The 27,413-nt window shown below is 41.2% G+C and overlaps 1 protein-coding gene and 1 long non-coding RNA gene across 4 annotated transcripts; both read right to left on the reverse strand.

The window, feature by feature from the left end:
- Nucleotides 1-374: 374 nt before the first annotated feature.
- On the reverse strand, nt 375-18,067 carry LOC123392417. 3 transcript variants are annotated; one of them, XR_006607149.1, is made up of 10 exons: nt 17,262-18,067; nt 16,244-16,393; nt 13,660-16,064; nt 13,430-13,528; nt 10,956-11,054; nt 8,493-8,612; nt 6,160-6,261; nt 3,589-3,714; nt 2,601-2,700; nt 375-1,355 (listed from the first exon to the last, which is right to left on the reverse strand). It is a non-coding gene; the product is annotated as an uncharacterized LOC123392417 (long non-coding RNA). The 3 variants fall into 3 exon arrangements; XR_006607147.1 differs by lacking the exon at nt 13,660-16,064 and having other exon boundaries at nt 390-1,355; nt 17,262-18,056; XR_006607148.1 differs by lacking the exons at nt 10,956-11,054; nt 13,430-13,528; nt 13,660-16,064 and having other exon boundaries at nt 390-1,355; nt 17,262-18,050.
- Nucleotides 18,068-25,792: 7,725 nt separating this feature from the next.
- On the reverse strand, nt 25,793-27,066 carry LOC123392418 (HIG1 domain family member 1A, mitochondrial-like). Its single transcript, XM_045081403.1, has one exon. The coding sequence runs from the start codon at nt 26,614-26,616 to the stop codon at nt 26,335-26,337; it is 282 nt and encodes a 93-aa protein (XP_044937338.1). The 5' UTR covers nt 26,617-27,066; the 3' UTR covers nt 25,793-26,334.
- Between the last annotated feature and the right edge of the window lie 347 nt (nt 27,067-27,413).

Raw genomic sequence — 27,413 nt, forward strand, 5'->3', positions numbered from 1 at the left:
ATTACTTATATTGTTTTTATACAAGCATCATCAAGGATTGAATTTCAAATCCAATAATGAGTCACCACTTCTGGCCCTTAACAGTTAATGGAAGGATCTTTTCTATACATTCCATATTGGGCTGTTACATTTTCGGCTCTTACGTGAAACATAACTAATGGTATCAGATCGTCAGAATCACATTGGATCCCAACTGCCAATTTTTTTTTAAAGATTTTATTTATTTATTAGACAGAGATCACAAGTAGGTAGAGAGGTAGGCAGAGTGAGAGAGAGAGAGAGAGAGAGGGAAGCAGGCTCCCCACTGAGCAGAGAGCCCAATGTGGTGCTTGATCCCAGGACCCCGAGATCATGACATGAGCCAAAACCAAGTGTTGGCTGCCCAAATGACTGAGCCACCCAGGAGACCCTGATGAGTGTTACTGACGATGGTGCAAGGTGATGGCAGATGAGTGTGTGCATGCGTATTCCACAGTGTGGCAGAGCATATGAACAAGTGCAGGACTGGTGCCTTTTCTTGTCATGAGACAACAGGACTTAGAGTGTTACCAGAAGTGACCTGAGCTCCCCAAACATGCAGCTCTGTGAAGTGCCAATGTCTTCGTGTATGAAGTGGCACATGGATGAGTAAGGCTCTCTATGAAGGTGCACCCCTCTCAGGGTGTACCAATTTTCCACAATTTGGCTTAGTGTGAGGTAGTTAAACCAGGTGATTGGTGTGAGGGGATGTAAATTCCGTATGGAATTAGTGTGTAAATGGGTGAGTCTGATTGTGTGAAGGAGTGAGGGTATGAGGGCATAGCTGCGCCCTCACATACAAGAGAATGGGAAGATTGATGAAGAATGGAGGCATGTCTAAAAGCAAAGGGAAGGAGAAATGGGACCATAACTGGTAGGAAGGCAGACGGATGCAGGAGTGTGTGTGAGGAGTCTATGCTCACCTGAGGGGGAAGACTATGATGAAAGGCCCACACCAGCACAGTGCTCTTCCCGGCCCCCAGCTGTCCCAGCACTCTCACGAGTAACTGGGTCCTAACCCTGGAGGCACATTCCCATTTGTCCCTCTGCAGAGCCTTCAGTCTTAGTGCCTCTGCCCTGAAGCCCTCTTCAGATTTTTAAGTGGAGAATAAATTAGAGGGCTTGGGCTGAGCAGCTCAGTTGTACCTCCCATCCATGCTCAGACCCCACCTGTGTATTTCCCTTACCATCCTCATTAGCAGGAATGATCTCAGATAAGGACGAGAAACGGGAGAAGTACTGTGAGGCAGAGGATTGTTGTTCTGCTACCTCACCACCAGGAGGGACCACGGCAGAGGACTTAGGATGGGCTGCATCCTCATGGGTCGTCTTGAATTCTGGTGAATGGAATAAAAATAAAACAATATATTGAGATGCGGCATCTTCTGGAGTCTGCATCCTTTCAAAAGAGCCACACTGAGTAAACACTCTAAGTTAGACAACATTACCACACATGACATTTGCTCTCACAGAGCAAGTGTCTGAGTGCTATGCTTTGAGGTGTGTACATGGTCTAGCTATGTGGGAATGAGGGTGTGGTGTGTCTTGTGGAGTTGCAAGTGTGTTTTGGGACACGGCTGGTGAGTGGTTGGTTTTTTCTTTCTTTCTTGTTTTTTTTTTCAGTGTTTTGTTTATTTGAGAGAGACAGGAGGGGTGGAGGGAGAGGGACAAGCAGACTCTCTGCTGAGCATGGAGCCTGACGCAGGGCTTGATCACATGACCCCAAGATCATGACCTGAGCCAAAACCAAGCATTGCCTGCCCAAATGACTGAGCCACCCAGGAGCCCCTGATGAGTACTTCTGATGATGTTGCAAGATGACGGGAGATGAGTGTGTGCATGCATACTCCACAGTGTGACAGAGCATATGAACGAGAGCAGGACTGGTGCTGTTTCGTGTCTTGAGACAACAGGACTTAGAGCGTTACCAGAAGTGACCTGAGCTCCCCGAACATGTAGCTCTGTGCAGTGCCGATGTCTTCATGCATGAAGCAGCACGTGGATGAGAAGGGCTCTATAGGAAAGTGTATCCCTCTCAGGGTGTACCAATTTTCCGGTTTGGCTTAGTGTGAGGTACTTAAACCAGGTGATTGGTGTGAGGGGATGTAAATTCCGTATGGCATTAGTGTGTACATGGCTGAGTCTCATTGTGTGAAGGAGTAAGGGTATGAGGGCATAGCTGCGCCCACATATCCTAGAGAACAGGAAGACTGATGAAGAATGAAGGCATGTCTAAAAGCAAAGGGAAGGAGAAATGGGACCATAACTGGTAGGAAGGCAGACGGATGCAGGAGTGTGTGTGAGGAGTCTATGCTCACCTGAGGGGGAAGACTATGATGAAAGGCCCACACCAGCACAGTGCTCTTCCCGGCCCCCAGCTGTCCCCATACTCTCACGAGTAACTGGGTCCTAACCCTGGAGGCACATTCCCATTTGTCCCTCTGCAGAGCCTTCAGTCTTAGTGCCTCTGCCCTGAAGCCCTCTTCAGATTTTTATGTGGAGAATAAATTAGAGGGCTTGGGCTGAACAGCTCAGTTGTACCTCCCATCCATGCTCAGACCCCACCTGTGTATTTCCCTTACCATCCTCATTAGCATGAATCAGCTTAGATAGAGAGGAGACACAGGAGAAGTACTGTGAGGCAGAGGAGTTAGGCTGAGCCGCATCCTCTTGAGTCTTCCTCTTGAATTCCGGTGAATGGAATAAAAATAAAACAATATATTGAGATGCAGCATTTTCTGGAGTCTGTATCCTTTCAAAAGAGCCACATTGAGTGAACACTCTAAGTTAGACAACATTATCACACATGACACTTGCTCTCACAGAAATTAAGTGATTTTCTCAGTAGAAAACTCTAGTATTAAGGTGAGTTTACCAATTAAAACTTCACTTACTCCCAAAGAGAAGTAAATAACAATGATCAAAATTGCATTTATGGTGGATGCCCATAATACTGAGTACCTTGCATGTGGGATTTCTGGAGATGTGTAAAGAACACTGAATATGTAGAAAGAACCATGTCTATAAAATAGTATGGAGTCACTAAAGTTGGATATTTTCAGCTTGATTTTCCTCAGGAGAAACTGTAATTAAGGAGCATGGGGTACAGGTTTTATGAAGAACTCTGCATGTGTATCTATCTACTTCTATGTTGGTGTCTATTTATACACACATATATATGTAGAGAGAGAGGATAGATATAACAATATTATAGATATAGACAAAATAAATTTTCAGGGCTTCCTGGGAATCCTGGTGCTGGAGATGTTCAAATTAAGACTTCACAAACTTGCCGCAAACTCCTCTTCCAGAATTGTATTTCTATATTTCTCTTAGAGTTTTAATCTTCCCATTCAGATCCTTTAAGAGCGTCTTCCAAAGAAGACAGGGATCCTGATATGGTACATTTTTGCCTATTATTTAAGAACAGAGACCTTGGGCAGTCCTTGAGCAAAGGGGTCGTTTATGGCCATAGCTGAGCATGGGCACTTAATTCTAATTTTGAGTTAACATGCTGCCTCACCTCCCTGCCTGATTCCCCTTCAGACCAACCTCTCCCCTACCACATACCACAGCGAACGAGCTTGTCTGCAGGCACACAGGAGTATTGTGACTTTGCATCTGCTGCCATCTGGCCATGGCCTTGGGCCAACTCAGAGGGTCCAGGTAAAACATCTTCAGATGTGTTTAAAACTTCTGGGAAAGAGAAGGAAAAACAGACAGGTGACTTTATTTTACTTTATTTTTTTCCTTCACTAAACATTCAAGAAATAGCATGAACAATAACCCACACGGCACATGTCCCCATGAAGATTATAGTCCAGCTTCCGTTCAAAGTTCTAAAATCTAGGTATCTGAAAACATTTTCTGGAATGAAATGTCTGGTTACCTCTGAAAGCCTTATGTTGTTTTCTGCCATGGATCAGAGGCTCAAATTCTTGCCTAGTACATGGTAATAAGGTGCCTGCACTCTCACTATTTTGTTTACCACAAGAATAAATTCAGAGCATGTCAGTAAAGGTCTTTGGTCTGCCAGCTGTGGTTTATGATATGAAAAGTCCTGTTGCTTCCTGAGAGGGTTTGAATTTACAGGAAGGAACTGACTGACTTCCACCGCGGCTCCTTGGCCTCCTCTTTCAGGTATCTGGGTCGGACCTTACCTGAGGGCTCTGCTGCACAGCTCTGCGGGACCAGGAGACTCCAGAAGGGTTCCCAAGGCTGACTCCAGGCAACACCTCCCCACTTTGGGCACAGCTCCCCTCTGAGGAGCTATGACTGCCAAATGGCTCAGCTGTCACTTGGCCCAGTTGGTGGTGTCACCCTCCTCACATCCTCCTCACACACTATTCTGATTAATTTTTGCATCTATACTCACTGTACACATAAGCCTACCTCTAAACCTTACCAATGAACAGCGAAATTCTCGGCTGTTGGTTATTTCCCTGGTAAAATATGTGTATTTCTAGGATCATCTCGATCTCTGCCATGAATTTAAACATATCACAAAAATCACCGGTTAGTTTTTCTTCCTCCTAATCTACATTTCCAAAGTCAACGTTCAGGAAATAGGTCCATTTTTGTTCTTTAGAAAATAACTAAAACATACTAAGTCTCCTCCTGGGTTTACAAACTTCAGGGAAGCTTATAACTCAACTTTATTTCACAAAATGCACCTACTTTTTCTCTTTGGTCACTGGAAAGTGTCTGATAGGTCATGTTGGTTTTGGAATGAGACAATTCAGTGGGGTTGCTGTATTTTCTAGGGACTTAGTATGTGTGCCATGTTAGTGAACACAGTCTGATGTGTGTATGTGTCTGACACATGTCCTCAACAATTTTATTCAGAGAATGTAGAGGTGACCTGGCCATTGCATGTGAAGGTAGCATGAGCGTCGTGGGTGACACTGCAGCATCCTTCTAGAGATGTACAGCAGTATGTCTTCCCTGTATTACAAGTGACCTGTGTGTCACATAGTATAAAGTTTAAGTAGTTGCAGAGTATCTATTTGGTTTGTGAGTGAAATATGGAGCTGGGTGATTTTGTGATAACTGCTGAGATTGGGAAAGCAATACACACTGACCATGTGAACGAAGGATGTGGCACTTCATGTGAGCTCCTTGATTGTGGAATTACATGGGGGTTCTAGGGGACTGGAAACGGGAGTTTTATAAAATGTTAAATGACTGTCTTGGCTGTGTGCATTGTTAATGAGAAATTAAAAAGTCCTACAAGAGTGAGATTATTTGTGTGAGTTCAACATTAGAGTGGCTAAGGAAGGACATTAGAGAAAGCAAACTTGAGGAATGCATATGCTGCAAAATGAGATGTAAATGTTCAAGACATGAAGATCTGAGATTATGAGTGTGTCTGAGAGTGCAAGGATATGGGAGTGGAGAAGGAGAAATTCAGGGATGAGTGTAAACGGGTAAATATGAGAGGACACTGGGTTAAGTCCAGCAGTGGGTGTGACGGAATAAAGATTTCTGTGTTTTTATGAGGGTAGGAGGTTACTAGAGGGAGAAACTAAGACCCTTTCAAATCTCTGCCCCTTCTCCACCCATGGAGATGAGACATATGCTAAGGAGCTCACTCTTCAGAGAAGAGAAGGCAAATATGGCCCTGTTTTGATAACCTTGCATTTGGGGTATTTGTCTTTTTTGAGACTTCCCTTGAATCGCCAGGCTGCTGTTTTTTGTTTTCTTTTTTATTTTTTTGTTTTGTTTTGTTTTTTTTCAGTTTTCACGAATGCACTTTTTATTATTAACATATAATGTATTATTATATGTTTTAACATATAATGTATTATATATAACATACAATGTATTATTTGTACAGGTCTGTGAATCCTCAGGCTTACACATTTCACAGCACCCACCACAGCATATACCCTCCCCAACATTCATAACCCAACCACCCCATCCCAACCCTCCACCCCCAGCAACCCTCAGTTTGTTATTCAGATGCACTTCCTCCTAGACAAGGAAAAGACCTTGCATTTTCAGTGGGTCCAGACATGGTTTTGAATCAGCTAACATCTCTCATCTATCAGTGTGTAGACAGCTAATGCTCAGCTGGACCCTCAGCCATACTTACAATTCCCTTGGCCACCCCCGACCTCCAGTTCAGGCCTCTCTACTTACGAGTACTCTTACTGCCTGATACACCTGAGAAAATGGCATTGTTTCCTTCTTGCTGGGTATTAGGACCAGGCTCTGCAGCAGCGTCTTGCTCCGTTATGATTTCTATAAATTGAATTAAAGTTAAGGAGATATATCCAATATTTCATACATTCAATGCAACTGATTGCTCACTCTATGCCAGACACACATGGACACTATGGTCTCTTTTCTAGCCAAAGCTCCAAAGTAAAAGTCCTGGACAATATTTCTTTGTCCCAAGTGTTGATGGCTAGATGGACATAATATATGTACTTTGTCTTTATGGGATCCCGAGAGTGTGTCCTGGATCTGTGCTATCACAGAGCACAGTCAATGTATTTTAATATTTGTTTACCTGACTATACATACATCACTGTATGAGTTTTACTTTAGCTGTTACAGGCTGAATAACGCCTCAACCAAAGATGCCCATATCCTGTCACCAGAATCTGTAATGTTACCTTATAAGAACCAAGGGACTTTGTAGATATTATTAAATTAAGGACCCTGAGATGGGGAGATTATTTCTGATTAGATGGGTGGTTCCATATGCCATATTTTAGACTTCTGACGTCTAGAACTATGACAGAACACATTTTTGTTGTCTTTAATCCACTAAGTTTGTGGTCATTTGTTAAATCATTTGATAGCTAATAATAAATATATTAATAAATAATATTATATATTACAATATATATTATATATAAATTATATAAAATAATAAGTATATATAAATAATATATAATAAATATATTAAACTAAGGATCCCCACATAAACCAGATGGATGGGGAGGTTTTCCAAATAGGTAGGCTCTATTTACCCAATTCCCTTTGTTTTCTGAGTACAGAATTTGAGCCAATGGTGCTACCCACTCTTTGTGCAAAATAAGGAGCCTGGAACACTTGAACTCCCAGTCATATTGTATGTGATTGTCATCTAGTACTTCAGTTACACCTGTTTTCTTATCATCGCTCTATTAGTGATCACTGATTTGTGTGTAAATCATCAAAACCGATCTACATTCAGAGACTTCTCAGCTCACCTTTTGTTCCTGTGTTCCATTTCATCTTTCTGAAATGATTCAGTGTTTTTTTTTAGCCTTTTATATTTTATTTTTTCTACTTTTTATCTGAAGAATGTCTTTTTCCACCCTTATTCTTTACGAAGTGACTGTTCTTTGCTTTCAGCACATTATTTTGTATTGCCATTAGGTTTCAACAACTGTTGCCTGACAAATCACTATTCGATTGTGTGCTTCTCTCCGTTTGCTTTAAGGTCTTTGTTACTGAGTTTCTGAATGGTGGTTTTAGTGTACTTAGGTGTGGATTTATTTTTGCCTTTCCTATAATGAGCTTCCAAATGTTTCCTGATTCCAAGGATTCGTATCTTCCGTTGTTTTAGAAAAATTGGCAATTATCTATTTGTCTTACTTTCTTTTACTCTTCACAAATCTCAGTTTGATATGTCATACTTTCACATTTTATCCTCATTTATCCTAATCCCTCTTTCATATTCTATTCATCTCTCTGATTTATATTTGAACGTAATTCCCTAGCTCTATCCTTCCAAGTCATAAATTTTCTTTTCACTTGTGTTGAATGTGATGTTTAACTCATCCACATTTTTTATACTTTCTAGAACATTATTTTTCTCCTCTAAAACTTTAGAATTTTTAAATATTTTTTCTCGGGTGTGTTTTATGACATTACATCTTTAATAACTATAAACATTCTTATCTACCATCCCTATAGTACTGTTCAATTAAATGATCTTCTTTGATGCCAAACCTAAATGCTCAGTGTTTGCATAATCTGACTTAGACTGTGTGCTTTGTAGTTTTAGGCTGAGTTCACGTTCAGGAAGTCATTACCATAGGACACTTAACATGGATGATTATCAATTTGGAGCTTTTACGTATTCTACAGTCAGCTATTTCTAGAGTACCACAAGCTATGGTTTAATTATACACTTATTCTCCCCTTTTAAGTTGAACTGACACTACAGCAATTGTGAACACCGCGCCTAAGAATTCTCCTTCTTCCCTCAATAAATAATATCGTCCCCCAAAATGTAGGCACACAGTTCCTCTCTACCCACTAAATGTGAAAAGTGTTTGTAATGAGTTCCTATTGAGGGTACAGAACAGGAGCCTCATTTTCCCAAATCAGGGCAGAGAAAAAGATTATAACTCGGCCTCATGTGTACCTTTCTCCCTCTGGCTTTGGAGAGATGTTGAGCTGGATGTCTATAGGTCTATTCAGACCCCCTCTTCCCTCAGCTGCCTGGACTTGAAATGCCCTTCCTTTCTCCTTACCAGAGAATGAGGAGTAATAGGAATTTTCTGATTCAGAATATTCACTTTCTGACTCATCATCTGAAGGATAGTCTTCCAATTAGTGGCCAGGTTGTGGATATTTGTGGGACTTTGATGGTCCTAAAAAATTGAACAAAAGTCATAAAAACAGCTGGTCCCATTCTGTTCTCCTCTTACACTCTTGTCTCTAATCTACTATCCCCACTCTCCCCATCCCCCATGGAAATACTTATTTTGCCCTAAATAGTTATCTTTACTATGGGCAAAGAATTGGCCTATTGCACTATCCTGTCTTTCTGTCTGGATGCTGCTACCATGGCTCCTGACAGTCATTCTGAACTCCTAGAGATTTATAACCTCAAATGAGACAAGCAATGAAGTTTTATTTTTGAAGAACCTATTCCTCACTGTTATGTCAGTGTTTCTGTTGCCACGGCAAATAAACAAGCTCACTGCTTCCTAGATAACTGTTTAATAATACCATCATTTCCTATGGGTGTGTCTGATACGTGTACTGGGCACCTGTTGTATCATGATGGTGTGATGGATGTAAGGTGCTTTGTGTGTGAAAGTTCCTAACACGTTGGTTCAAACAGGGCCAGGGCCTAATGTGTAACAGCTCTGGTGTTTGTGAATCTGAATATGGGGTGAATTTTGTGTGACTGAGAATGGTATGCATGCTTTATGTGTTTTAGTTTTGTACATATCCACATGTGTAGATTCCACATCCTGTGACTATGGATTTGTGGGGTGTATAGGTTGTTACAGGATTTAGATGTACCAGAAAATTATTAGGAATACTGTCTTTGAGAGTAGAATTGGTATATTTGTGTAATCTCAGGGGAATAATGAAAGAACATTAGAGGACATAAAATAAAAAAAAGTTGTAAGAGAAAGAACATATGAGCTTTGAGACCGTGTAAAGATCTAAAGGAAATGGAGATGTAGAGAAGACTGTGTAAGAAAATATAAGTATATATGTGTATATGTATATTATTTTCACAGATTTAATGATGAAAGGAACTAGACACAAACTATACATTGTATGCTTCCGTGAAACTAAAAAAAAAAGGGGTAACTGATCTAGAGTTTCAGAAGTCAGAGCAATCATCACTTTTTATGGCACGTGGCATAGAGAATTCAGAAGCATGTGGAAGATTGTTAGGAACTGAATGATGAGGATGAGGAGTGCAGAGGGTTTGTAAAGGGATGAATGTCAGAACACAGGCTACCAAAGTACATGGACTGGATGTCTATACTCCACCTCAAGTCCAGCTCTTGAGAATCTGACCGCTTCTGGCCTACTTAAAGCTGCTGGTACTTTCATGCCTTCCTGATAACATAAATGCTTTGGTGGTTCACACTGACATACCCTTCCATGTTTCTCTGCGAACATTCGCATACCCAGACCCTCTCCCAGCATTTCTTCAAGAAAGAGCACTGCTCTCTGCTGATCTTTTTGGGATTCCTCCGGTCCTAGTAAGGACTTTTCCCCAGCAACTGATCGTTTCTGTTGATCACTGAAGAAAACCGAGTTAGAGTCCGTGATCAAAGGACCGAGACTAATGCAAAGTGAAAGTCAAGCAACGCTTTATTTCTGCCAAGCATCAGAAACCAAACAGACCGGTAGGGGCCGTCTCTCATGAAAAGGCCGCCCCCAAGGAGGCCTGCTCCGGAAGACTATTACTCCAAGGACTACCCTAACGGCTATTCTAAGGGCCATTCTAACGGCTATCCCAACGGCTATTCTAACTGCTCTCCCAACAGCTATTCTAACTCCTCCTACGACTCCCCCGCCCCACACACAGGTGGCCAATGAGATTGCAACACACCACAGTAAATATATGCGCACCCCACTGACTGGATGTGTCCATCTGGCCTGTCCCACCCCTATATCAAGGGTTGCAAGTAAGCTCCTCTGGGAGAGGCGGAGTCAATCTAAGTTTACAACCAAAGAGCTCCCTCTGACTAACGAGGCCCCTACAGACTGGGCATGAGTTTCCGCATCAGGCAGCCTAGTATCAAATGATGGGCAGAATTTGTTCAATCATTGGAGAGCTGATAACAACTATATTAACCTTAAACTAAGGATCCCCAGATACTCTGGATGGATGGGGAGGTTTTACAAATGGGTAGGCTCTATTTACCCAATTCCTGTGAATACTGCACCTATGAATTCCATTTTTTCCCTCAATAAATATCTTCCCCCCAAAATGTAGGCACACAGTTCCTCCTCTCTACCCACTAAATGTGAAAAGTGTTTGTAATGAGTTCCTATTGAGGGTACAGAAACAGGAGACTCATATTCCCAAATCCGAGCAGAGAAAAAGATTGTAACTGGGCCTCATGTGTACCTTTCTCCCTCTGGCTTTGGAGAGATGCTGAGCTGGATACCTATGGGTCTATTCAGACCCCCTCTACCCTCCTCTGCCTGGACTTGAAATGCCCTTCCTTTCTCCTTACCAGAGAATGAGGAATAACAAGTGAAGGATTCACTTTTTGCCTCAGGGCCTGGAGGACTGTCTTTCAAAGAGTGGCCAGGTTGTGGATCCTACGATGGTCCTAAAAAATTGAATAAAAGTCATAAAAACAGTTGGCCCCATTCTGTTCCCCTCTTACACTCTTGTCCCTTATCGACTATCCCCACTCTCCCCATCCCCCATGGAAATACTTATTTTGCCCAAAACAGTTACCTTTAGTATGGGCAAAGAATTGGCCTATTGCACTATCCTGTCTTTCTGTGTCATTCGCTGTGGTTAGGATTTTCAGTACCATTTGCCTTCCTTCACATCTGTTACCCTTTTACCCTCTGCGTTCTGAACTCCTAGAGATTTATAACCTCAAATGAGACAAGCAATGAAGTTTTATTTTTGAAGAACCTATTCCTCACTGTTATGTCAGTGTTTCTGTTGCCACGGCAAATAAACAAGCTCACTGCTTCCTAGATAACTGTTTAATAATACCATCATTTCCTATGGGTGTGTCTGATACGTGTACTGGGCACCTGTTGTATCATGATGGTGTGATGGATGTAAGGTGCTTTGTGTGTGAAAGTTCCTAACACGTTGGTTCAAACAGGGCCAGGGCCTAATGTGTAACAGCTCTGGTGTTTGTGAATCTGAATATGGGGTGAATTTTGTGTGACTGAGAATGGTATGCATGCTTTATGTGTTTTAGTTTTGTACATATCCACATGTGTAGATTCCACATCCTGTGACTATGGATTTGTGGGGTGTATAGGTTGTTACAGGATTTAGATGTACCAGAAAATTATTAGGAATACTGTCTTTGAGAGTAGAATTGGTATATTTGTGTAATCTCAGGGGAATAATGAAAGAACATTAGAGGACATAAAAGTCAAAAGTTGTAAGAGAAAGAACATATGAGCTTTGAGACCGTGTAAAGATCTAAGGAAATGGAGATGTAGAGAAGATTGTGTAAGAAAATATAAGTATATATGCGTATATATATATATTATTTTCACAGATTTAATGATGAAAGGAACTAGACACAAACTATACATTGTATGCTTCCGTGAAACTTAAAAAAGGGGTAACTGATCTAGAGTTTCAGAAGTCAGAGCAATCATCACTTTTTATGGCACGTGGCATAGAGAATTCAGAAGCATGTGGAAGATTGTTAGGAACTGAATGATGAGGATGAGGAGTGCAGAGGGTTTGTAAAGGGATGAATGTCAGAACACAGGCTACCAAAGTACATGGACTGGATGTCTATACTCCACCTCAAGTCCAGCTCTTGAGAATCTGACCGCTTCTGGCCTACTTAAAGCTGCTGGTACTTTCATGCCTTCCTGATAACATAAATGCTTTGGTGGTTCACACTGACATACCCTTCCATGTTTCTCTGCGAACATTCGCATACCCAGACCCTCTCCCAGCATTTCTTCAAGAAAGAGCACTGCTCTCTGCTGATCTTTTTGGGATTCCTCCAGTCCTAGTAAGGACTTTTCCCCAGCAACTGATCGTTTCTGTTGATCACTGAAGAAAACCGAGTTAGAGTCCGTGATCAAAGGACCGAGACTAATGCAAAGTGAAAGTCAAGCAACGCTTTATTTCTGCCAAGCATCAGAAACCAAACAGACCGGTAGGGGCCGTCTCTCATGAAAAGGCCGCCCCCAAGGAGGCCTGCTCCGGAAGACTATTACTCCAAGGAATACCCTAACGGCTTAATTCTAAGGGCCATTCTAACGGCTATCCCAACGGCTATTCTAACTGCTCTCCCAACAGCTATTCTAACTCCTCCTACGACTCCCCCGCCCCACACACAGGTGGCCATGAGATTGCAACACACCACAGTAAATATATGCGCACCCCACTGACTGGATGTGTCCATCTGGCCTGTCCCACCCCTATATCAAGGGTTGCAAGTAAGCTCCTCTGGGAGAGGCGGAGTCAATCTAAGTTTACAACCAAAGAGCTCCCTCTGACTAACGAGGCCCCTACAGACTGGGCATGAGTTTCCGCATCAGGCAGCCTAGGATCAAATGATGGGCAGAATTTGTTCAATCATTGGAGAGCTGATAACAACTATATTAACCTTAAACTAAGGATCCCCACATACTCTGGATGGATGGGGAGGTTTTACAAATGGGTAGGCTCTATTTACCCAATTCCTGTGAATACTGCACATATGAATTCCATTTTTTCCCTCAAAAATTTCTTCCCCCAAAATGTAGGCACACAGTTCCTCTCTACCCACTAAATGTGAAAAGTGTTTGTAATGAGTTCCTATTGAGGGTACAGAAACAGGAGACTCATATTCCCAAATCCGAGCAGAGAAAAAGATTGTAACTGGGCCTCATGTGTACCTTTCTCCCTCTGGCTTTGGAGAGATGCTGAGCTGGATACCTATGGGTCTATTCAGACCCCCTCTACCCTCCTCTGCCTGGACTTGAAATGCCCTTCCTTTCTCCTTACCAGAGAATGAGGAATAACAAGTGAAGGATTCACTTTTTGCCTCAGGGCCTGGAGGACTGTCTTTCAAAGAGTGGCCAGGTTGTGGATCCTACGATGGTCCTAAAAAATTGAATAAAAGTCATAAAAACAGTTGGCCCCATTCTGTTCCCCTCTTACACTCTTGTCCCTTATCGACTATCCCCACTCTCCCCATCCCCCATGGAAATACTTATTTTGCCCAAAACAGTTACCTTTAGTATGGGCAAAGAATTGGCCTATTGCACTATCCTGTCTTTCTGTGTCATTCGCTGTGGTTAGGATTTTCAGTACCATTTGCCTTCCTTCACATCTGTTACCCTTTTACCCTCTGCGTTCTGAACTCCTAGAGATTTATAACCTCAAATGAGACAAGCAATGAAGTTTTATTTTTGAAGAACCTATTCCTCACTGTTATGTCAGTGTTTCTGTTGCCACGGCAAATAAACAAGCTCACTGCTTCCTAGATAACTGTTTAATAATACCATCATTTCCTATGGGTGTGTCTGATACGTGTACTGGGCACCTGTTGTATCATGATGGTGTGATGGATGTAAGGTGCTTTGTGTGTGAAAGTTCCTAACACGTTGGTTCAAACAGGGCCAGGGCCTAATGTGTAACAGCTCTGGTGTTTGTGAATCTGAATATGGGGTGAATTTTGTGTGACTGAGAATGGTATGCATGCTTTATGTGTTTTAGTTTTGTACATATCCACATGTGTAGATTCCACATCCTGTGACTATGGATTTGTGGGGTGTATAGGTTGTTACAGGATTTAGATGTACCAGAAAATTATTAGGAATACTGTCTTTGAGAGTAGAATTGGTATATTTGTGTAATCTCAGGGGAATAATGAAAGAACATTAGAGGACATAAAAGTCAAAAGTTGTAAGAGAAAGAACATATGAGCTTTGAGACCGTGTAAAGATCTAAAGGAAATGGAGATGTAGAGAAGACTGTGTAAGAAAATATAAGTATATATGTGTATATGTATATTATTTTCACAGATTTAATGATGAAAGGAACTAGACACATACTATATATTGTATGCTTCCGTGAAACTTAAAAAAGGGGTAACTGATCTAGAGTTTCAGAAGTCAGAGCAATCATCACTTTTTATGGCAAGTGGCATAGAGAATTCAGAAGCATGTGGAAGATTGTTAGGAACTGAATGATGAGGATGAGGAGTGCAGAGGGTTTGTAAAGGGATGAATGTCAGAACACAGGCTACCAAAGTACATGGACTGGATGTCTATACTCCACCTCAAGTCCAGCTCTTGAGAATCTGACCGCTTCTGGCCTACTTAAAGCTGCTGGTACTTTCATGCCTTCCTGATAACATAAATGCTTTGGTGGTTCACACTGACATACCCTTCCATGTTTCTCTGCGAACATTCGCATACCCAGACCCTCTCCCAGCATTTCTTCAAGAAAGAGCACTGCTCTCTGCTGATCTTTTTGGGATTCCTCCGGTCCTAGTAAGGACTTTTCCCCAGCAACTGATCGTTTCTGTTGATCACTGAAGAAAACCGAGTTAGAGTCCGTGATCAAAGGACCGAGACTAATGCAAAGTGAAAGTCAAGCAACGCTTTATTTCTGCCAAGCATCAGAAACCAAACAGACCGGTAGGGGCCGTCTCTCATGAAAAGGCCGCCCCCAAGGAGGCCTGCTCCGGAAGACTATTACTCCAAGGAATACCCTAACGGCTATTCTAAGGGCCATTCTAACGGCTATCCCAACGGCTATTCTAACTGCTCTCCCAACAGCTATTCTAACTCCTCCTACGACTCCCCCGCCCCAGGCTCACAGACTAACCTTTATAGAGGTGGTTGAGCCCGGCCCACACACAGGTGGTCAATGAGACTGAAACACACCACAGTAAATATATGCGCACCCCACTGACTGGATGTCTCCATCTGGCCTGACTGGTCCCTATATCCAGGGGTTGCAAGTAAGCTCCTCTGGGAGGGGCAGGGTCAATCTAAGTTTACAACCAAAGAGCTCCCTCTGGCTAACCAGGCCCTTACAGACTGGACATGAGTTTTCGCATCAGGCAGCCGAGTATCAACTGATGGGCAGAATTTGTTCAATCATTGGAGAGCTGATAACAAATATATTAACCATAAACTAAGGATCCCCACATACTCTGGATGGATGGGGAGGTTTTACAAATGGGTAGGCTCTATTTACCCAATTCCTGTGAATTCTGCACCTATGAATTCCATTTCTTCCCTCAATAAATATCTTCCCCCAAAGTGTAGGCACACAGTTCCTCTCTACCCACTAAATGTGAAAAGTGTTTGTAATGAGTTCCTATTGAGGGTACAGAAACAGGAGACTCATATTCCCAAATCAGGGCAGAGAAAAAGATTATAACTGGGCCTCATGTGTACCTTTCTCCCTCTGGCTTTGGAGAGATGCCGTGCTGGATGTCTATAGGTCTATGCAGATCTCCTCAACCCTCATCTGCCTAGACTTGAAATGCCCTTCCTTTCTCCTTACCAGAGAATGAGGAGTAATAGGAATTTTCTGATTCAGAATATTCACTTTGACTCATAGTCTGAAGGACTGTCATCCAAATAGTGGCCAGGTTGTGGATGTTTTTGTAACTTTGATGGTCCTAAAAAATTTAATAAAGTCATAAAAATAGCTGGTCCCATTCTGTTTCCCTCTTATACTCTTGTCCGTAATCTACTTAATGTATCTTGTACCTAATCTACTTAAATAAGAGGGCTTGGGCTGAGCAGCTCAATTGTACCTCCCATCCATGGTTAGACCCCACCTGTGTATTTCCCTTACCATCCTCATTAGCACGAATGACCTCAGATAAGAATGAGAAACAGGAGAAGTACTGTGAGGGAGAGGATTGTTGTTCTGCTACCTCACCACCAGGAGGGACCACGGTATAGGACTTAGGATGGGCTGCATCCTCTTGGGTTGTCTTGAATTCTGGTGAATGGAATAAAAATAAAACAATATATTGAGATGCGGCATCTTCTGGAGTCTGCATCCTTTCAAAAGAGCCACACTGAGTAAACACTCTAAGTTAGACAACATTACCACACATGACACTTGCTCTCACAGAAATTGATTTCCTCAGTAGAAAACTCTAATATTAAGGTGAGTTTACCTTTTGAAACTTCACTTCCTCCAAAAGAGAAGTAAATAATGATCAAAATTGTGTTTATGGTGTATGCCCATAATACTGAGAACCTTGCATGTGGGATTTCTGAAGATGTGTAAAGAACACTGAACATGTAGAAAGAACCATGTCTGTAAAACAGCATGCAGTCACTAAAGTTGGATATTTTCAGCTTGATTTTCCTCATGAGTAACTGTGTAATTAGGGAGGATGGGGTACAAGTTTTATGAAGAATTCTGCATGTGTATCTATCTAATTCTATGTTGGTGTCTATCTATACACACATATGTAGAGTGAAAGGATAGACAGATATAATGATATTATAGATATAGACAAATTTTCAGGGCTTCCTGGGAATCCTGGTGCTGGAGATGCTCAAATTAAGACTTCACAAACTTGCCCCAAACTCCTCTTCTAGAATTGTATTTCTATACTTCTCTTAGAGTTTTAATCTTCCCATACAGATCCTTTAAGAGCGTCATCCAATGAAGACAGGTATCCCGACATGGTACATTTCTGCCTATTAATTAAGAACAGACACCCTGGGCTCCTTGAGCAAAGGGGTCATTTATGGCCATAGCTGAGCACTGGCACTTAATTCTTATTTTTGGTTAACATGTTGCCTCACCTCCCTGCCTGATTCCCCCTCAGACCCACCTCTCACCCACCACATACCATGGGGAATGACACTGTCTGCAGACACACAGGAGTATTCTGAGTTTGCATCTGCTGCCATCTGGCCATGGCCTTGGGGCAACCCAGAGGATCCAGGTAAAACATCTTCATCTCTGCTTAAAACTTCTGGAAAAGAGAAGGAAAAGCAGACAGGTGACATTTTTTTTTTTTTTTTGCCTTCACTAAACTTTAACGAAATAGTATGTACAATAACCCACAGGGCACTTGTCCCCATGAAGATTATAGTCCAGCTTCTGTTCGAAGTTCTAAAATCTAGGTATCTGAAAACATTTTCTGGAATGAAATGTCTGGTTACCTCTGAAAGCCTTATGTTGTTTTCTGCCATGGATCAGAGGCTCAAATTTTTGCCTAGTACATGGTAAGGTGCCTGCACTCTCACTATTCTGTTTATCACAAGAATAAATTCAGAGCATGTCAGTAAAGGTCTTTGGTCTGCCAGCTGTGGTTTATGATATGAAAGTCCTGTTGCTTCCTGGTAGGGTTCGAATTTACAGGACGGAACTGACAGACTTCCACTGCGGCTCCTTGGCCTCCTCCTTCAGGTACCTGGGTCAGACCTTACCCGAGGGCTCTGCTGCACAGCTCTGCGGGACCAGGAGACTCCAGAAGGGTTCCCAAGGCTGACTCCAGGCAACACCTCCCCACTTTAGGCACAGCTCCCCTCTGAGGAGCTATGACTGCCAAATGGCTCAGCTGTCACTTGGCCCACTTGGTGGTGTCACCCTCCTCACATTCCCACACACTATTCTGATTAATTTTTGCATCTATACTCACCGTACACATAAGCCTACCTCTCTAACCTTACCAATGAACAGCGAAATTCTCGGTTGTTGGTTATTTCCCTGGTAAAATATGTGTATTTCTAGGATCATCTCGATCTCTGCCATGAATTTAAACATATCACAAAAATCACCGGTTAGTTTTTTCTTCCTCCTAATCTACATTTCCAAACTCAACGTTCAGGAAATAGGTCCATTTTTGTTCCTTAGAAAATAACTCAAAACATATTAAGTCTCCTCCTGAGTTTAAAAACTTCAGGGAAGCTTATAACTCAATGTTTACTTCACAAAATGCACCTACATTGTCTCTTAGGTCGCTGGAGAGTGTCTCATAGGTCATGTTGGTTTAGGAATGAGACAATTCAGTGGGGGGGTGCTGTATTTTCTAGGGACTTAGTATGTGTGCCATGTTTGTGAACACAGTCTGATGTGTGTATGTGTCTGTCACGTGTCCTCAACAATTTTATGCAGAGAGTGTAGAGGTGACATGGCCATTGTATGTGAGGTAGCATGAGCGTCGTGGGTGATACTGCAGCATCCTTCTAGAGATGTACAGTAGAATGTCTTCCCTGTATTACAAGGGACCTGTGCGTCACATAGTATAAAGTTTAAGTAGTTGGAGAGTATCTATTTGGTTTGTGAGTGAAGTATGGAGCTGGGTGATTTTGTGATAACTGCTGAGATTGGGAAAGCAATACACACCGACCACGTGAACAATGGTTGCGGCACTTCATGTGCGCTCCTTGACTGAGGAATTACATGGGGGGTCTAGGGGGCTGGAAACGGGAGTTTTATAAAATGTTAAATGACTGTCTTGGCTTCGTGCATTGTTAATGTGAAATTACAAAATCCTACAAGAGTGAGATTATTTGTGTGAGTTCAACATTAGAGTGGCTAAGGAAGGACATTAGAGAGAGCAAACTTGAGGAATGCATATGCTGCAAAATGAGATGTAAATGTTCAAGACATGAGGATCTGAGATTATGAGTGTGTCTCAGAGTGCAAGGATATGGGAGTGGAGAAGGAGAAATTCAGGGATGAGTGTAAATGGGTAAATATGAGAGGACACTGGGTTAAGTCCAGCAGTGGGTGTGACGGAATAAAGATTTCTGTGTTTTTATGAGGGTAGGAGGTTACTAGAGGGAGAAACTAAGGACCCTTTCAAATCTCTCCCCTTCTTCACCCCTGAAAGGACATATGCTCAGGAGCTCCTAATCAGAGAAAAAAGGGAAATCTACTGGTTTGTCTTTACATGCCCTAGCTGGTCCCTCCTGGCCCATTTCACAAAAGTTGTCAGAGGTCTGTCCACATTCTGACCAACAGACCTCATCTTCAGAACACAGCCTACCCAATAAGAATCCTTTAAATAGTCTTACCATTTTATTTTTTTAATTGTTTTTTTAAAGATTTCATTTACTTATTTGAGAGAGAGAGACTAAGAGAAAGAGGGAACAGAAGCTGGGGGACTGGGAAAGGGAGAAGCAGGTTTCCTGCTGAACAGGGTGCCCAATGCAGGTACCGATCCCAGGACCCTGGATCATGACCTAAGCCGAAGTCAGACGCTTAATGACTGAGCCACCCAGGTGCCCCAGTGTTACCATTTTAAGTGAATGAACTGAACCATGTGTTTTTCTCCATTTGGTCCTGAAATTACACTAGAGATTTAAAGGCCAAAAAAGGGATAAACAAAAAGGACTAAGAATGACAAAGATAATCACAAAGTGAAATGTGAAATCCACAACAGATATATCGGTAGTACATGACACTCAGAAAGACCGATTCTAAAGTCTCTACAGAAGAATTACAGGGAAAACTATGTTAAAGAATCTCAGAAACACCAGGGAGTATTAGGGAACGGAGCTCTCGAAGCTGGGTTAGAGATCTCTTCCCCTATCCCAGAAGTAAGGAAACAATTGTACCCCTGTCAGGATAAAGCCAGAATTTTCCTCTCTGGAAAGATTTAGCCAGGGAAAGAGGTAGTGGGAAACATATGGTGCCCACTGAGGAGCTGGAACCATACTGAAGGAGAAAATTCTTCCAAGAAAGACAGAAGGACCTAGAAGGAGAGAGAGAGAGAGAGAGAAAGGAAGGTAGGATAGATGGAAGGAATAATGGAAGGAAAGGGAAGGGGAAAAGAAGGGAAGGAAGGAAGGAAGGAAGGAAGGAAGGAAGGAAGGAAGGAAGGAAGAAAGAGAGATTGATTATTCCTCTCAAGGGGTGAGATGTTCTATCCTCCCTCTATCTGACCTAAGAACAATGGCAGCCTCTTAGGTACTAGGTACCTTACCAGCCCCAGAGAAAAACTCAAAACACTAACAGTTGGATATCTGACAATAAAAAAAGTTCTAGCCTTAATATTTTACAATGAAGCCTTGTAATCCATAAGTAACAACATGCACCATAACTTCCAATCAGCTATTTTAGGGCCCCCTATATTGTTCTGAGGGAAAAAACAAAAAAAGGAAGTTGAAGATTAGTGAAGAGCAATGAACAGAACAAAAGCATCAAAATGGCTTCTAAGCTTCGGAAAGAATAAGGAAAATATGACATCCATAAAATTGAGTGGTATAGAAAGGTATAAGAAACAAAAGATTGGGTTATGGAAAAGAACACGTTCAAGTGAAAAATCTGATGGTGAAAAAGTACCATTTAAATGAAATATATGGAAAATAAATATGAGAAGACCCGGAATTCTTCTATCTTTTTTGTTCGCTTAACATTATTTAAGAAACTCTTATGCTGTATCTGGTGTAGGAGATAAAGTAGTAGAAAGGCAAAGTTTCTTGAAGGGTTTCTTTCTAGTGGGAAAGACATAATCAATGTAAAGAAGTCAATAGTGCAGAGGCAGTGTTAATAACTAAGGAGAAAAAACAGGAAGGAGATTATGAGATTTTGGAAGAAGACTAAAGTTGTAGAGTGCGTAGAAGGCTTCACCATGACTTTTGAGAAAAAGACCAGAAGCAAGTAAGTGAGACAGCAAGGGGTGTTGACATGTGAGAGGAAAACATTCCAGCGAAAGAGAACAGCCAAGTCTCTCAAGAGCATGCCTGGTAGGTGCCAAGAACACCAAGGAGCAGCATCCTGGAACTGAGAAAATCAGGGGAAGGGAGGAGGAAACTATGTCAATGGAGATCAAGGAAAGCAAGACTGGGTAAGATCTTATAAATCAAGATAAAGTGGGCTTGGAGCAGAGAGATGATCCAAGACTGCCAGAAGTTAGACATAAAAAGACACATATCTCGGGGAATTGAAAACAGTATTGGGCAACACATAAAAGAAACAGTCATTGTGCAAACTTATATTCAAAAGCAACCAAAAAGAAACGCAATTAAACAACAAAAGGAATACAGACAGAAGAAGCAGTCCTACATGGTAGCAAGGAAAGACCTCTACTTCAACTTCTTGCTTGAACACACCAACTCACTGTTACTTGTCAAATAACTCCTTCTGAAATAGACCTGAAAACCAGATAAAAAGCTCTTCCACAACAAAAGATAAAAGGGCCACATTAAGATAGGAAGGAGAGGAAGAGATGCAGTCTCACCAAAAGTGCCACTCCCAGGGCTGTAGGGATCTCAGGAATATGGACAGAGCTTTTCCCTGAGGAGTAAGAGGTTTGTGTCCCACATAAGGCATGCCAAACCTTGCAACCTGAACGAGAGAGATGCAAACCCAAAAATACCTGACTTTTGAAACCAACTGTCTCACATCTCAAAGACAGAAAGGGCTGCAAGGCGCTGAGATTCTGATTTCCAAGGGCTCCAGCATCCAGACCCCACTGCAAAACCAGCTCTTTGAAAAGTGCCTTCGACTATTCATTTGTTAATCTCTGCCTGAGAGATAGGGCCTCTTGGGATTCTGTCCAGAACACAGGCACTGGCAAGCACCATTTCTGCACTCCCTTCCACCTGGCTAGTGCCAGAAGATTCGCACAGTCACAGCTGTTGCCCCACTAAAGCTGGCAGGCATGCCCTACCCCAGAGCTCTACCACTCCCTCACCAAAACCAGTGGATGTGTCTTAACCCTGTGCTCTCCTCCAACCTCACTAAAGCTAAAATGAGTGGACCTTTCTGGGTCTTGCACTCAACCTGCCTTGCAAAAGCTGGCAGACCCACATGGTGCACAAAGGACACCCTGGCTCTGGTGGCCAAGGGGTGCTTGCCTCTCTGGGCCTCACAGGCCTAAAACAACTGAGCAGACAGTTATTGGCAGGCTATCACCACCAGGCACTGCAAAGACAGTAGACCGAAATGTATCCCGAGCCTTCCTATGAAAAAAAATCTGTTTACCTGTCTTAGAGGTTCAGCCTAAAGGGCAGGCTTTCAGTTTGGCACATATGAAGAGGCTACAGAGGTGCTCTCAGGGAATGTAAGCCACGGAAAGCCATCATTCCACTTTCCGAAGGACTGGCTACAGCATGGCAGTACCTCTCAGAAAAGAGTTTACACACTCATCAGCTCATCGGGAGACCCAAGTTTTGTGAATGTCAAACACCTCCTGATCTCCTGGACAGGAGGTCAGCAGGATTTACCACTGTGTTTCCAGGGGATTGCACATATTTTCACGCTTTAAAAGCCGCTAAGGGTATGGCTTCCAATCAGCCTGAAACGGGGTGCTATTGGAGATTCCTTCCATTGGAACAATGACAAGTCTTGGCAAACCTTCAACAATTGGGACCACATGGCTTCACTGGTGATATCTACTAAAATTCAAAATTCAAAGAAGATTCAATATCAATCCTTCCCAAACTCTTCAAAACAAACAAACAAAACCAAAAAAGAAAACAAAGAAACAAACAAAAAAATGAAGAACTTCCTCTTCCTTGAAGAAGAGGAAGGAATGCTGCCAAACTCATTCTACAAGACTACCAATACTATTAGCAAAACTGGACAAAGACACTAAAAAACAAATGAACAAAAACCAAATGAACATACAAACAAACAAAAAGCTATGGGCCAATATTCCTGATGAACATAGATTCAAAAGTCCTCAACAAAACACTGGGAAACCAACAATATATTTAAAGGATCATATACCATGATCAAGGGGTTATTTATCCCAGGCATGGAAGGACGACTCAACAGCTCCAAGTCAGTCAACCTGATATAGGACATTAACAAAATAAGAGAAATGGTGAAGACAGTCTCCACAGATGCAGAAAAAGTATGTCTCAAAGTCCAACACCCATTTAAGATAAAAACCCTCAACAGGGCAGGTACAGAGAGAAGGCATCTCAGCATAATAAAGGCTATGTATGACAAGCCCACAGTAGACATACTCAATGACGAAATGCTAAAAGCTTTTTCTCTAAGATCCAGAACCAGAAAGAGATGCTCACTCTTGCCACTTCTGTTCAGCAGTATTGGAAATCCTAGCCAGGGAAATTATGCAAGAAAAATAAATAAAAGGCATCCAAATAGGAAAGGAAGAAATCAAATTGTCACTATTTGCAGAAGACATGATTTCATTGATAGAAAACCCTATAGACTCTAACAAAAATCTGTTCTGATAAATAAAATCAGTAAAGGTGTAAAGTTACAAAATCTATTCACAAAAACGAATTGCATTACTATATACTAATAATGAGCTATTAGAGAGACAAATTAAGAAAACAATCTCATTTACAAATGCATCAAAAAGAATGAAATGTCAAGGAATAAATTTGTCCAAGGAGGTGAAAGACCTGTACTCTGAAAACTCCAAGATACTGATGAAACAGACAGAAGATGACACAAACAAATGGAAAGATAAACTGTGCTCATGGATTAGAAGGATTAATATTGTTAAAATGGCCATACTACCCAGAGAAAATTTACAGACTCAGTTCAATCTCTATCAAAATTCCAATGATAATTTTCACAGAATAGAACAATCTTAAAATTTGCGTTGAACCACAAAAGACCCTGAAAAATCTTGAGGGAAAAAAAAAAAAAGAACAAAGCTAGAGCCACTGTGGTCCCTGATTTCAAATTATATTACAAATCTATAGTAATTAAAACAGTATGGTATTATCATAAAAACATACAAAGATTAATAGAACAGAAAGATGAGCCCAGAAATGTATGATCAATAAATTTAAAACAAAGGAGCCAAGAATATACAAGGGGGGAAGTACCATCTCTTCAGTAAATATAATGCAGGGAAAATGGATAGTCACTTGCAAAAGAATAAAACTATCATTAACATCTTATGCCATACATAAAAATTAACTGGAAATGGGTTAAAATTTTGAAGGTAACCATAAAACTCTGAGAGGAAAACAGTTAATGTACTATAACCAATATAGTCAGGATTCAAAGTAAATCATTTACAACTAAAAATTGAAGGTGTACTAATATATTTAACAATTTCAAGGAAGTAATTATAGAAATATAATATTACTATTTTCTATCAGGTGGTAGAGAAAAGGAGAATAGAAGGAAAGAAGAAACTCGCTCATTTTAACATTACTCATTGTATAGAAATATTACAAATTTTGTGTGAAAAGATAGATCACTTTCACCAAAAGTGAAAAAAGAGAGATTTAATATTACCTTCCACACCTAAAACATCATGAATCATAAACTGAACATTGCGGGCAGGGGGGCGGCGGGCAGGAAATAGACTACTGTGTCCTATCAAGTCTAACAAAACAACAGAGGAGGGCTTCCCAACCAATATTTCAGAGCACACTACTGTGGTGATACTGGTTATAACAACACTAAGATATCAACCTCATCGGCCTTGTGGATTCAGGAAGGGGCTGGACTAGCCAGATTCCCCAAGGAAAATCCCAACCAACAGAAACTAGTCTCTTCTGTTTATTCTAGTATGTAGTAAAATATAATCATTTTCAATATAATACAGGGTGAAGAAGGGCACTTAACACTACAGCACTGCATGCATATACAGAATTCTTACACTGTTCTTCATTTTGTCTAAGGGTTTTATTTATTTATTCATGAGAGACAGAGAGAGAGAGAGAGAGACAGAGGCAGAGGAAAAAGCAGGTTCCCAGAACAGCAGGGAGCCTGATGAGGGACATGAGCTGAAGGCAGATGCCTAACCAGCTGAGCCACCCATGGGCCCTCCACTGTCCTTTAGTTACACACTCATTTATTATTTTGTTGTCTGGTAATTTAGTTTAAGAAAACCATAGAGCGGGCGCCTGGGTGGCTCAGTGGGTTGGGCCGCTGCCTTCGGCTCAGGTCATGATCTCAGGGTCCTGGGATCGAGTCCCGCATCGGGCTCTCTGCTCAGCAGGGAGCCTGCTTCCTCCTCTCTCTCTCTGCCTGCCTCTCTGCCTACTTGTGATCTCTCTCTGTCAAATAAATAAATAAAATCTTAAAAAAAAAATTAAAAAAAAAAGAAAAGAAAAGAAAACCATAGAAAAGTCCTGGAGAGAATGAAAATGAAACTCACCTAGGTAAAAGGAAATTTGGGGAGGAAAAAAATTTGGTTATTTAGGTAGAAATGGTCTTTTTTTTTTAATTAATATTTATGATTCTTACAGAGAAAATAAGCTTCATACATTTAAAAAAGTTTTTCACTTAATCTTTGCTTTAGTACTTAAAATACACATTTCAACATTTAAAAATTATTCTAATACAAGAGCACCATTAATATAACTCTACAATTACAAAAGAAGCTAAACTGGGAATCAGTTAAGTTATTCTCATGTTTACAAGTATGATTCTGAAATAAATATTACTTCTATAAACAGCTCTTTATGGCTTTTTAGGTTTGGCTTAAATAAATGTATTTTAGGTTGTGGGGAAGCTTACTATATTCCATGCACTGTTCTGAAAGGATTAAGAGCGAACCAATCCTAAAAACTGAAGTACCCAATCAATCTGCAAAATAGGCAGAAAAAAGTTAAATGGGATTCCTACATAACATCAAAAGCATTTGTTTTTTTTCAAAAGCATGTTTTGATACTAGAATCAAATCAGCAACTAGGAGTACTTCAGGACTGGCACAATGTCCTCTTTATAACTGATTTTATCATAAGAGTTTAAGGAGGAGCATATTTTCCACTGTCCAGTCCATTTAAAAGTGACATGTTTCTTCTTTTGTGCTAATGTGACTCCCCTGAATGACCTAGCTAGTTGATTGGTCACTAGTAATTTGGTAACCAGTCAAATCAAGCCTGTAAGAAAGGAAGCCAATTCTTAAACTACCATATTATCTGACCCATTCAAATAATTTATTTTCAACATAAACATATAAACTCAATATGAGATGCCTAAGTAAAGCAAATACCACCAACAAAACTGAGACAGCTTCTCTTCCTCTAAGGTTTAGGCTTTGCCCAGAATTCCTTATACATGGAATACCCCATATCAAGAGTCATTGCTCCCACAACAAAGTGTTGGGCTGCCGCACGCATGTGGATCAAGTGAACAGACATTTTAGTATTTCCCCTGCTCTTCAATTTATATAATCCATATGCAACAATTGCTGCAAACCTGGCCATTGCAATGGGAACAAACGGTGCCTCTCTAGCTTTTCGGATAAGTTTAGATCCCTGATCTTCATCATATGAAGAAAGAGAAACATCTGTGCCAGTTGACATGGTGGCTGAAGAATCCTCCTACAGGGACAGGACTCAGTCTCCAACGGGTTTTCAGAAATGGTCTTAATTATACATTTTTTTCAGACCTGCTAGATTGCAAATAAGTTGACTATGATATATTATGCAGTTATGCATGAGAAGTGATGGTAAAATTAAAAAAAAAAGGTAGATAAATAAACTCACTGTTTCTGAGGTTTGTTCATTAGATACAAGGTAATACTTAAATTTAGTTCATGTTGCCACCTGTGAAAGCTGGTATACAAATGGACTACTGGGGGAAAAAAAAGAGTAACACTAGATATTCAACAAGATAGCCAAATTCAGGATGTTTCTTCTTCAAGGGTAGTAGATTTAGCATTCTATGTAGAAGATTTACTTCCAGGACAATTAGACTCCATATCCTCTCTCTAAATGACCCAAATGGTGTCATTACCATAGCCATATCCCCAAAAGTCACCATCAATTCATGAGTCTCTAACTGCAGAGAAGAATGCATTCCAAAATCCAAGGAAGGATTTTTTTCAAAGTCTAAATGATACAAATGGGAGGACCTGATAGCATAAGCTGTATTTAATGGGAATCTCTGATATCTCAAGCCATTGGCCAGCCACAATCTCTCTAAAAACAAAAACAAACACCAACAATGACAGGATCAGTAAAAAGCTAGATTTAGAGTACAAGTTTTCAGACATGATACCAAAAGTGTTATCCATAATAAAAAAATAGTTGATATATTTGGCTTCCTAAAAATTGGAATTTTTGCTAGGCCTAAGACCCTGTTAAGAGGACAAAAAGAC

This window comes from Mustela putorius, unplaced genomic scaffold, assembly GCF_011764305.1.
Source record: "Mustela putorius furo isolate JIRA1106 unplaced genomic scaffold, ASM1176430v1.1 tig00000561_pilon_pilon_pilon, whole genome shotgun sequence".
Taxonomy (NCBI): domain Eukaryota; kingdom Metazoa; phylum Chordata; class Mammalia; order Carnivora; family Mustelidae; genus Mustela; species Mustela putorius.

What these genes read in the sequence shown, in the direction of transcription:
- LOC123392418 (XM_045081403.1), bottom strand. Translation starts at nt 26,616, where the DNA reads ATGTCAACTGGCACAGATGTTTCTCTTTCTTCATATGATGAAGATCAG.